The 12,840-nt window shown below is 37.0% G+C and overlaps 1 protein-coding gene across 1 annotated transcript in view; it reads right to left on the reverse strand.

Annotated features, from left to right (window-relative positions):
- Positions 1 to 12,840, reverse strand: part of LOC116508157 (calpain-13-like) — a 93,317-nt gene that overhangs the window by 30,362 nt on the left and 50,115 nt on the right. Inside the window, exons 9-13 of the mRNA XM_032216667.1 lie at positions 11,120 to 11,194; positions 10,716 to 10,861; positions 8,917 to 9,050; positions 1,002 to 1,165; positions 81 to 117 (exon numbers count right to left, since the gene is read on the reverse strand). Coding sequence (XP_032072558.1) covers positions 81 to 117; positions 1,002 to 1,165; positions 8,917 to 9,050; positions 10,716 to 10,861; positions 11,120 to 11,194 — 556 coding nt within the window. The remainder of the gene's footprint in view (positions 1 to 80; positions 118 to 1,001; positions 1,166 to 8,916; positions 9,051 to 10,715; positions 10,862 to 11,119; positions 11,195 to 12,840) is intronic.

Genomic DNA, 12,840 nt, shown 5'->3' on the forward strand with positions numbered 1-12,840 from the left:
AAGCACTCCAATACTGAGAATTGGAGATCGCACATATTGTACACCCTCAGGTTATCCATTCCTTCTTTATATCCACATACCTTTGTTGTCTCTGAACTGAATTCATTGTTTGACTCCCTAAAAGGAGGGGGGGAAAAATCACACACACAAAAATGAGAACTGTGTCAGGGCAGACTGTTTTTATTTATTGCTTACAAGATCCAGAGAGGACAGTGTGTTATCATATTCAACCTTGATATGTGTTTATCAAGCAATAGTGTGCAAATCATTATCTGTGCCCAAGTACTAAATTATGGTTATTTCCACAATTCTTTTCGACAAGAATATTCTTTTGTTCTCAGGGGAACCAAGGTCCACATAAGCAGTATGACTTTCCAAAAAGAAAATAGAGAATGAAAATTATGTTTTATTGTCTGATAAATCAAGACAATGGAATTTTATTTATTACGCTCTAGTAACAGCCCTCTGCACAGTTAAGTGAACATGAAGGGTTCCAGGATAATACAGCTTTGCCTTAGGTCAAATTATCTTGTCCAATATTTGATACTCAATACCGCTTATATTAGACTGAAATATGATGTAAGATGGAGATTTATATTTAGATTTCCTAATGGAGCTTCTCAGATGATTTAATTTCATCAACAATAAAAAATCTTCTTCAGTTAAACGTTGCATACTACTATATTGCATACAAACTTTCAAGCATATTCAATTTCTCCATGTTACTCCATTTTGATCATCAGATATTATCAAATGTAAAACACTGCTTCACTGACAAGAATTAAGTATTGTCAAAAATCAACCATCAAACCTAAGAACAAAATATCATTGTCAAGTACCAAATAGTTCAACTAATCCCATCAAATGTTCAGCAACTTTTTTAGACAGGTTTAATTTGTCACAAAACAGCCCTTAAGAGCACCAAGCTTCTTTAAATGACAAAGGAAAAGGTGGATTTTCTTTGCCTCACACTATTCATGTTCGAATTGTGATTGCTTTACCTTATATCGCCTTGACTTCTTAGAAAGATTCGTAGAAGAAACTTTAATTCTTTGCTTTGTGGTGATGTCATTGGAATGATTATGTAATCTCCGGGTTTCAGTTGATAGGAAACGGTGATATCTCGTGTTACCTTAAGCTGCGTGTCATGAACTATGGTTCTACCCTTAAACAAAATATTATGGAACAAAGTTATCAGTTACTTTGAAGTGAATATTAACTTGCAGCCTTTTTTTGCCACACATACACACACTTTCACACAGACACACACACTTGCATACATATTTACCAACTGATGGTAATGCTAGATTAGTTGAAGGGTCAAGGTTTCATGGATATCCATAGCTAAAGCACAAGCACGTGCATCAGAGGTGATATTCTGGAGAACCTGTATGGAAACTCTCAGTAGTTTGGAGAATAGAAAACAGGTTGGCGCCGCCCCCGCTGCCTCCCATCCTCTCAGCTGATCTTCTTTTGTTTTGAATGGAGATTTTGCAGTAACCTTCCCCTGCCATGCCCACAAAGCCATGCCTACAAAGCCACACCATGCCCACAAAGCCACGCCCACAGAACCGATAGTAAAACTGATAGACGCCCACAGAACCGATAGTAAAAAAATTTGAATCCTACCCTGTTTCCCTGAAAATAAGACCTCCCCGGATAATAAGCCCAATTGGGCTTTTGAGTCCATGCACTAAAATAAGCCCTGCCCCCCAAATAATCCATCCCCTAAAATATTTAAATGCCATTTCCTGAGGGGAAGGGGGGAATATGCCCCATGTGCCCCACATGCACCTGTTATCCATGCGGAACGGCCTTGTGGAGGCCATTACTGCCAACCCTAGTTACCATGTCTCTTTTCTTAGTGGCAGCCACAAAAAGAGTGGCAGGCCCAACACCCCTAGGGTGGGCCATAGGCTGTTAAGGGGCCTCCTGCACCTCAAAAATAATAAGACCTCCCCCAAAATAAGGCCAAGTGCTTATTTCGGGGGCCAAAAGAAAATAAGACCCTGTCTTATTTTCAGGGAAATACGGTACCTCTGACGTGCACGCACTATTTTTAAAATTGAGATTCATTTGTTATAAATGGGCTAACCTCCAGATATTTATGCCTGAGACTGTACTATCTGTAATTTATGGAAGATATAGCAGAATCAATGAGTGGGAAATATTTAGGGAGAGGAGATTTTATCTGTATCTTTAGGCTTGTCATGAGCATTCTGAATTTTGTATCGAATCCATTCCTATAAGAAAATAATAGATCCTGCCATATTTCTTGTGGCTCCAATATTTTCAACAAGGTGGCACAATAAATAAAATGCAACCATTATTATTGGGATGACATATAAAGACAACATAATTAAAAAAACCCGACTAAACACATTCTTACAAAAACACTGGAGTGTACAAATCCCATTTAGAACGGTTACTCAGAATGGCACAATAATTTATGAGCCATGTCTTTGTGTTGAACTTAGAACGTGATGAATTAAAACTTCAATAAACCTAAATAGGGACAACTCTTTTCAAGGAAATGGAATTTTTCTTACATATAATCATTTCTTTTGTTCAAGATACTGAAAAGCTTTTATGAATTTGGATGTTTTTTAACCTAGCAACTTATCCTTAAAACTGTCTTGATGCAAGCAAGCTATTCTAACAATGGAAAAAGAAACTCCAGATTTTCTGTATATAAATATTGGATGAATGGTTTTTCTTTCATTTCTGTTTTCCTCCTCCCTCTGCTGCCTTTATACTATATATACTTTATACTGTTTTTAATTGATTTGTTGTGTGTGAAGTGTTTTGTAAACAGCTGTAACATGATTACTGTATATACTCGAGTATAAGCCTAGTTTTTCAGCCCACTTTTTGGGCTGAAAAAAGCCGCCTCGGCTTATACTCGAGTCAGTGAAAAATTTGCCCGAAATGGAGGAGAAAAAGGGGCGGGGCCATGCCGCTGGGTGACACTCGTGAATGGCCCAGTGCCCCTGTGAGTTTCCCCTCCCTCTGTGTCAGTTTGCCGCGCAGCGCGCAGCGCACCATCCCCCCTCCTCACGTTCTAATGTAATGCAGGGCTGTCTTACGATTCCCCTTCCTCCCCCTCCTGCCGCTCTGCAACGATGTCCCACCTCCTCCTTGTTATGGCAAGCAGCCACATAGCGATGTCCCACCTCCTCTGGTACAGTGATCCAATGATAGGAATCACTGTGCCGTGTGTCATAGGAGGCGGGACATCGCTCCCGCGGCTGCACGGGACATCATCATCACAGCGGGACATCAGCATCATGAGGTGAGTGAAGTATTTCATTGAATACACCGCTAGTTTACTGTTTTTCTTTGAAATAAATATTCAAAAACATTATTGGTATCTATTTTTATTTTTGAAATTTACCGGTAGCTGCTGCATTTCCCACCCTAGGCTTATACTCGAGTCAATAACTTTTCCAGTTTTTTGTGGTAAAATTCGGTGCCTCGGCTTATATTCGGGTCGGCCTATACTCGAGTATATACGGTAAGTATATAAAGCAGCATAAAAAATATCATCATGGTTTAATTCATCACAACACAGCCATCAATCAGCGGTATCAGAGATACCCCTTGAATAGTTACTGAACTGATGAAAAAGTTGAACCTAATTACTGATAATTCAGAGAGCCGTTTTGGTGTAATAATTAAGTCCTAGGAAGGAGGCAATGGGAAACCACCTTGCCGAGAAAGCTGCAGAGACCTTTCCAAGCAGCTGTCAACATTGAGTCAAAGGCATGTATGTGTACACACGAGGGAGCGAGAGAGAGAGGGGGAGGGAGGGGGGGAGGGGGGCGGGGGGGGGAGAGAGAGAGAGATCAGAGAAAAGTAAAGAGGTCTTACCTGTAGCTCATTGTAAGATAGAAGAAAAGAAGCAAAGCATATTAAGCATACAATTTGAGAATAAATATCTGTAATATTATAATTACCACAACAACCTGCCAGTTCGCAAATGTGAGTGTGCCTGCAGTATTGCTTCGGTCATACGTGCCATCTCCATGCATGCACAGACTTTCTGTGCATGAACAGAACGTCAAAAACAGGACATGATGATGTCCGGGTGGGTGGGTGGAACCTCCTACTACCACCGCTACGGTTCGCCAAAACCAGCTAGAACCGGCTAAATTGTACCATTGGGAAGATACACGCACAATGAATGTCAACAATCCAATTTGTGTTCTTATATGATATTCCTTGCCTGTGGAAATTACTGGTGTGGTCAAGGCAGAAGCATGCTATTAACACTTCTGAGCCGATATTGATTTTAATTGTATACATTATGATTTCTATAATGTTGCAAAAAAAAAGAGAGACATTTCTTAGCTGAAAATAATGGTGACAATATTGTACAGACTAAGAAGAAGAAAGAATGGAGTTCATAGATAATGAGTGTTAATGCTGTTTTCATTACTTATTATCCCATCTGCATTGACATTACCTGCCATTATATGGCAATCTAGTCAGATTGTATGCATGTAGTAGGAAATAGTTGAGGTAAGAAGGCTGTTGGTAGCAATGAACCATAGGGGCCACTGCATGAAACATATAGTCCAACCAGAAAAACATGCAAAGTGCAGTTGATACAGGAAGTGGCCAATATCATTCCTTTGGGAAGGGCATCTTTTCCAGTGACTGGAAGATCGTTGTGATAATTTTTGACTTTTGCTAAAAAATACAATTGCCTGGGGTATTTGGATGTTAGGTGGTTCTTTAAATGCAAAATAGCTATGTTCAGTCTTGCAAATTTAATATGTCATAAAAATGAGTGATTTTCTATTATATTTTGTCTCTGTAATCCTGAAGAAGTTGGGAATTACAAATGGGTTAATGAAGGCGCATAAGAAGTATGTGAAGCTCAAAGAACAACGCAATGTGAGATTATTCTTAGAATAATAGGGCTCGAAGGGACCTTGGAGATCTTCTAGTCCACCCCCCCAGCTCAAGGCAGGAGCCTTATGTCATCCTAGTCAAGTGCTATTCTGTTCCTGCACACATTGCTATTCATTTTTGATCCCTTGGAGGTACCTTCTCCTGAAGATTTCTAAATATGAAATTGTAATTCTCTTCTTCTAATGTAGATGACAATCTAAAGCAGACCCAGGTATACAGTATATCTTGGATCTACCTATGTCAAAGCTCTTTATAAGTGATGGGGAACTTGATTTTTGTGAGATTTTTGTTCTGCATGGACAAACCTTGCTTTTATGTGTATTGGATCTATACACATAAGTTATTGTTTATAATAATTCTCTTATGTCACAGGACTTTCAATTAGCTTTCCTGATATTTTATTGTAGTAATCTTCCAACTAATAAAAATTGTAATTTAGTATAGGCTTGTTACAATGGTTTGGGGGAAAAGACTGAATTGGTCTGTAAACCACAGTTGTGGTATATTATAAGAATGCTATCAGTAGTGAAGATGCTTGTAAAAGATAGTTCAGTAAAAATCTAATTAAAATCACACAATTTAAATTTGTTCTTAATGACTAAATTAACTATATTTATTGTCCAATTAATAATTTAATGCTAATTACAGCTTCTTGGATCAGAACACATTTCTTATTCTCTGCAGGTTCTTTCTCTTTCTTGCAAACTTTCCTTTGTATCTAGAATCACATTGTTATAACTTAATATATAAGCACACAGAACAATATGAAACTTTAATATTTCCCTTACTTCATTTCATATGCAAGGTTTCATTTCTACTGGTTCTTTTGTTGTTTAATTTCCTTATTAAGGGTGTTGTTTGCTTCCTCAAAATCTAACTGGTTTTAAATGAAGTCCTCCTCAATTAGTTTTATAGCAGCTGTTTAAAAATATCTGTATGATTTATGTAGGTTATTTTTAAAAACACTTTCATATCGACTTATGATTGAAATGTGAAGAAAAATATCAGTGTTTGCCAAATTAAAATAAATCCTTATCAAATATATAAAGACATTAATCATTTAGGTAAGCAGTAATGAAAACTGCATTTGCGAACACAATGAAATTCTATCCAAATGAATGGATATCAATAATCCATTGCTAACTGCAAGTTAAAATGTTTGTCATTTGATCTATTTAAAAGAAAAACCAAAACAATGCAGCCAAAATTATATAAACCCTCCCCTCAAGGAAAAAAATGGCCTTTTTGTCCTTTATGAATGACAAGTTTTATAATCTTATATTAAGGACTTGAATTTTTGTATGTTTGGTGAAGTCTTGGAGGTGTAAATTAGAAGCCCTGGCCTATATTGACTACTAACCACAAGAGGGCAGTGTAATGTACAATAGATACAGAGTTTTTAAATTTATCTTTATTTATTTGTTAAATTTATATGTCACCTATTTCAATGTTGAAGCAACTCTGGCCAAGGCGGCCAGATATAAATATAAATATAAAACCAAGTAAAATTTATGTGAATTAAATAGAGATTAAGAACCATGGGCACCAATAGTACAGAAGAGGGGCCTCCAAGTTTTAAGGTTCTTCTGGAAGGTCAGAAGGGTGGGGACCAGTGGCAAAATCTAAAAAAAAAATTGCCAATGGTTCTGTGGACATGTGTGTGGGGTTCATGTGACTGGGTGGGCAGGGCCAACTTTTTTTTCACTTTTTAAAGCATTTTTTTCCTGCCTGTTTGGGCAAATAGGTAGGAAAAATGCTTTAAAAAGTGAAAAAAAATGATTCCAATGATTGCGTGGATCACAGCTGATCTACATGATCGTCAGAATCATTTTTTCACTTTTAATAGCATTTTTTTACTACTGGTTCCGGCGAATAGGTAGTTAAAAAAAGCTTTAAAAAGTGAAAAAAAGTTCCTTGAAAATCAGTTGTGCTGCGCAATCCTCGGAACCTTTCCCCCCCACTTTTTAAAGCATTTTTACTACTTATTCACCAGAACCACTAGTAAAAAAAGTGCTTTTAAAAGTAAAAAAATAAAGGTTCTGAACGATCGTGCGGCACAGCTGATTGTCATGGAACCTTTTTTTCACTTTTTTAAACTTTTTTTTTTACTACCGGTTCAGGTGAACCTTAGCATTTCACCACTAGTGGGGAGAGATCTCACCTGTGGCAGCAGGATGTTCAAAAGAGTGGGGACCAAGACACTTCTCCTAGAGCCCCTCCTCAGGCAAAATTCCTTGACAGACAGGGTCTTCAGCAAGCCCTTTCTGCTAGAAAGAATGGGATAGGCAAATCCTGTTGGGCCAAGATGTCTCTTCAGATATGTTAAGGATTGATGAGTTAAATATTTATTCTGTGCCCCCTTTTGTCTACTATTCTGCAGGCAGTTTATCCAAAAGATTGTTAATCTGAAGTCATTTATTTTGGTATGCACAAAGCATGCATGTTCTTAGCTTCTCCTGGGTAGGCTGTAGCTAGCTAAGTGCTTTGCCTATCTCTCTAATGTGTTTCTTGTAAATAAATGCCCTTTCTGTAATACCTGTACCACCTGCTTCACTAATCCTTGCTGAAGTCAGATTCCTATTCCTAGAAATATCCGCATGCACATGTAGAACAGTTCAACCTCCAAGAAAAGGGCAATTTATCTTTCTGAGAATCATACAAAGCTGAAATAACTACAAATTTGCAGCCAGCCTCACGGGCTAGGCTATAAAGATTTAATTCCGATCTGACTCTCTACAGGAGTTGCTATAAATGAGTTTAAACAACTGATGCTGTCAAAATGAACAGTAGCTGAGTTTTTACTGGGTTTGCAAAATCAGACAGGGCTACTCAGAAATAAGAGGAAGTATAAAGCACACAGAGGAGCATCCTAAAGTCTGTAGAAGTAGATTAAAAGACTAAGGCAGAGAATATTTTTAGAGAATAGGGCATTGCCTCCTTCATTATAAATCTCTTCAGAGGCTACTTCAGTGCGTAGGACTGCAGGTGGTGTTGGGAAGAAGACTGTTAAAATTTGCTTTAGGATGGGGAGTAGCTAAAAAGTTTCTCTCTCCTTCTCAACAATGTTTGCTATCAATTTTGGGAAAATATATAACCCCCTTCCTCCTGACAGAGGAAAAACAATGAAAACCAAGCAGCTGGAAAGAAAAGACAAATAGGAAACTGTTAGGGCAGCTCAAAGTTTCAGAACAGAATTTTTTTCCCAATGATACTTGAAGTGGATATATTTATTAGAAAGTTATTGCAATTAAATTTAAATGTTCTCTGGATGAGAAAAGTGGTATCTTGATTTAGACCAAACAGACAAAAGACCAGAATCTATACAGGTCTTTGTTCATAACATCCATTCGTAGTTACAATGGTGATGAAAAAGGACTTTTGTGATCAATCCTTCCATTTATGACCTTTGAAGGTCTATAAGACAAAATAAAGCTGAAGCAAGCTCATAAGCACAATCACAGTTTCACTTAGCAACTACTTCACTTAATGATCGAGTTGCTGATCCTGATTGTGGTTAGTAAGCAAGGAGTAACTAATAATCACAGCACTAATCCATATTTGACATTTACCTCACCTCCTAACCTTGTTGGGATTTGACTGCTTGAAGGAAGTTGAATCCAAAACTTTGCATTACCCAATTTCTCCTTAGACAAAACATCTAAGCAGTTTTGTCATGCTGTCTCTGAAACAGCAAGACAGGCTAGCTTCTCATTGATGGGAATTCTTGCTTCATCACTCTTCCCACTTAAAAGAAGGAGCAGGTATTTTTCCTTTCTTTCTCCATAATATTACAGTGTTTAGCTGGCAAGAAGCCAGAAGAGGGTTTTGCATAAGTGTGTATGTACAGAAGTTTTTTTCTGGCATAAATAATAAGTAATCCATGAGGCTTCAAAAATGGCAAAATGTCTCCTCCTAATTCAGCCAGGTGAATCGTGTCACTTTCATGGCCCAAATGTGCCACGGGGACAATGTTTCCCAGTTCTATTTGCTCTTACTCACCGTTTTTAGCTGGAAACCTATATGTACCAGCATCTGTGAGGTATTTGCAGGTCTTTGCATCAATGCTACTACAATGTTGTCTGTAGTCATAACCTCTGAAACTTTGATTAAATATTGATTTCTTGAAAGAGCATCTATTGTGGATTAACAGACATGATAACACAAATCAGACTTGATTAAGACCTTCTTTTACTCTCTTTCTCATCACACACACACACACACACAATCTTTAGATACAGGCAAGTGGATCTAATATCTTCCAATTGTTATTTAACTCTAGAAGGTCACTACCCAATACTATCAAAGAAGATAAGGAATTCCATTAGTAGTTACAATTCTGAGAAGTTCTCAGACCCATTTACAAAAGAATAATGCCACTTTATCTTGGACAATTTCTTGTTAGAAGGAGCTTTGATTATTGAGCATCATTGTAATTTATTCTAATATACTGTAGCCACGATATGTCTTTGAACAGTTAACATTTCTGAAACAAAGCATGCAACCTCTCAGTAACCTTTGACAAGGAATAGTGATACATAAAACTGCCAGGTATTGATATAGACCACTGATCCCATCAAGCTAAATATTTTCTCCATTGACTGGAAACAGCTTCCGAATTCCAATTTTCTGGAAATTTCAGAAATTGAAACAAGGAACTCTGCTCCGTTAAATTCAATGAAATGTATGTCAAGATGGATAAGCACAGATTATACATTCATATATTGTAAAAGGCATAAGCTTCATGAAATAGAAGGCCATTCATTAACCTTGTGTAAGCTGACCTTTGTTAAAGAATAGCACTACTCTAGATACTGTTTCATGTTGAATACAATAGATAAACATTTTAAATAAATGCATGTGTAAATAACAAATCTAAAATACAAATGACAGGCACTTGGAGATAATATAAAAATAACTAAGACTGCAATTCTCATTTGTCTAAGAGTAAGCCCTATTGGGACTTATCTCTACATAAACTTGTCTGTGATTGCATTGCAAAATGCTGAAGTATTATTTAAGAAGTCCTGGCTTTACATTTTGGTTCTCTGGCAGTGATGTGATTACTAACAATCAACAGCAATTTGAGGGCACATAATGAGTCAAAATGATTATTATTGTCACCATCATTTTTTCCACAAATAAGTGTATTTAGAAATCCAAGCCAATTCTAATTTGCCCTATTGTTGTCTGTTTTAAATATTGTTTTAAATTCTTCATTGAACGTCCTTTCATTCAGTGATTGTTCAAAATTGCAACAGCATTGAACAAGGGACACTTTACTATGGGTCCTCATAGTTGTAGAAGTTGCAGGGTTCCCATGGTCACATGACCCTGATTTGGGCATTCAGAAAATCACAACATTGCAGAATTCTGCAGTCATATGATCATAATTTGTAACATTCACGTGGCCTCCAAGAAGCAAAGTCAATGGGGAAGTTGGCAGGAGATTGCAAATGGCAATCACATGACTGTGGGACACTGTGACCATATGGGAATCATCTAATATTGGCAGCTGGGACTGTCGCAACTACCATCATAAGTTGGCATGGTCATAGATGCTGTGTTTTACAATCACATTGCTTAGTATTAGAGTTTCCATTCCCAGTTACTTTTGGCAAAACTGGATTACTTGTAATCTGAATAAAAATTCAAGAGGTACTACACAGACTATCATTTATATTACATACAGGGCATAAAGTTATCCATCTCCAGATTTGCAATGTAACTATAATATTGTTAAATATGATATTCCTGTGAAAATGGTTTAGGATATCAACTTATTACCTCAGGCTACTTACTTCGAAAGTTGCTTTCTTCTGGAGATAATTGGTTGAAATATGAAACCAAAGACCAAGACGTCTTCTTACCAAAATCCAGGAATGTGGGCACGTTATTGCAAACTGACAGGAATGAAAAATTCTCTTTCAAATCTTCAAATGATATCCTGAGAAAAGAAAATGTGGATTTGGGCTGCAGATAAATGTTAGTTACCATTTCTAGTGTGCATTTCCAATTTTTAGAAGCCTAAAAAATTTCCTAGTGTGCAAGTATCTATGTAGGTAAGTATGTGTGTGGATACAGGTAGATAAAGGTAGAGATGATTTAGATTTGGATTTGGATTTGGAGATGGACATACTGTAGAGAGATATGCAATTTAACATGGAGAAATCTCCCAAAGCCTATTTCATGAATGTGATAATACCAGAATTCGCCATCAGCCCTGTTCACATAGAATTTGTCCTTGAATGATTGAGGGACGTGATCCCATTCCACGGAACTGTAAAAGAGATCAAAATCATGTATCACTTGAAAGATACCAATAGCCTTGCCATTGTAATGCTATTTTATAGACCTTTTCATGCATAAACCTCCACTTTGAGGAATCACATCTAAAACTTGAAGTCCAAATGGTGGCAAATTGCACCCAAGAAAATGCCAGTCTCCCCCAAGGGTGCATTTCATTTTGCATTTCTTTTACGCAGAAAGATTAATTTGTTCAATATATTTTGTAGAAAACTTTTCATCTGCATGTGAGCTTGGCCTGTTTTACTACAGAGTTTGTGGAATTCTTCTCATTACTGGATTCAGTTTGCTTCATTCGGCTGCTTCTAATGCTAGTGTGACCTTTACAACAAAATTGCAAGGATAATTACAGGGAAAGAGTTCTTCTCTAATGAGATAGTCAGCTTTCCACAACAAAACCCAGGAAGTGAATAAAATAGTTCCTGGAAAATAGGGCTGATGCAAATACTACATCTTAACCAATTGTTCCAAGCAATAGAATTGAAAACAGTGATCCTGTTCAGTTCTCCATTGTGATGATTTCTGCAAATCATGTAGTAAAGTTGCAAAGAATCATTTTATCATGACAACAAACATAGGTAGGTAGTGCTCTTTACAGCAGTTGCCTCCTATTTTTTGAAAGAATGCATGGACTCTCCTGTCATTTATTGTTACAGATAGTCCTCAAATTACAACGGCAATTGACACCAGAATTTCAATTGCTATGTTGTTGTTGTTATGAAGTCATGTCTGACAACATCATAACCCCATGGACAACATTCCTCCAGGCCTTCCTGTCCTCTACCATCCTCTGGAGTCCCAATGACAGGACCAAATGATCAATATAGCTGTGCAATTCTCAATATAGAATTTTGGAATTGAAAAACAAACAAGTAAGTTTCAAATGTAGTTTGAAACTCTTGTTATTTAATTAAGAAACTCAAATTCCAGACAGAAAATCAGAGGGAACGATTTTTAAAAACCTAACATTTACTTATGCAGATCAGTCATCGGCTGGTCACTGAACTGGAATTGCTGGGAATAAAAGTTTACCATCATCATGAATTGAGGATATGCTTGGAATGCAGGTCAGGTTCAATTAAGGTCAACCTCAATGTTCTCATTGGTTAAAGTATAGTCTTGGATGGCCTCTTTATTAAGAAAATAATTCTTTCCATCTCTGACTTCTGATATTACCTCTCAGCAAACTCATTACAGGGAATTAGCTATCTAACTGTGTTAATTCCCAGGCTGCAATTTTATAATTAAGTGATAATTGTATTGTCTGCTTAGCATGAGCTAGGCGTGAATCAATAACCGTATTGATTTAAACAACTTAAGGCTGCTTCACCAAAATTTCAACTGAATCCAAATTAGACATTAATTTTTTGAACATAGAAAAGCTGTAGAGGTTAGTTGCATTCCAACAACCTTTTCAAGGAAATTTTATTTCTTGGTGCTTTTCAACAAGAGTCCTATTAACAGCGCCAATGGAAAAGAAGCTGTAACTCTATAGCATTGCTCCCAATCTTAAAACCAGAGAATGGTCCATATTATCTAACATGATCATTCTCTGTTTTCGGCATAGAGTACTAGGGAAAAATCACAAACTGTTATTCTTTTTTTCATAAAACTGCAAAA

The sequence above is a fragment of the Thamnophis elegans genome, chromosome 4 (genome assembly GCF_009769535.1).
Source record: "Thamnophis elegans isolate rThaEle1 chromosome 4, rThaEle1.pri, whole genome shotgun sequence".
NCBI classification, from domain to species: Eukaryota; Metazoa; Chordata; class Lepidosauria; order Squamata; family Colubridae; genus Thamnophis; species Thamnophis elegans.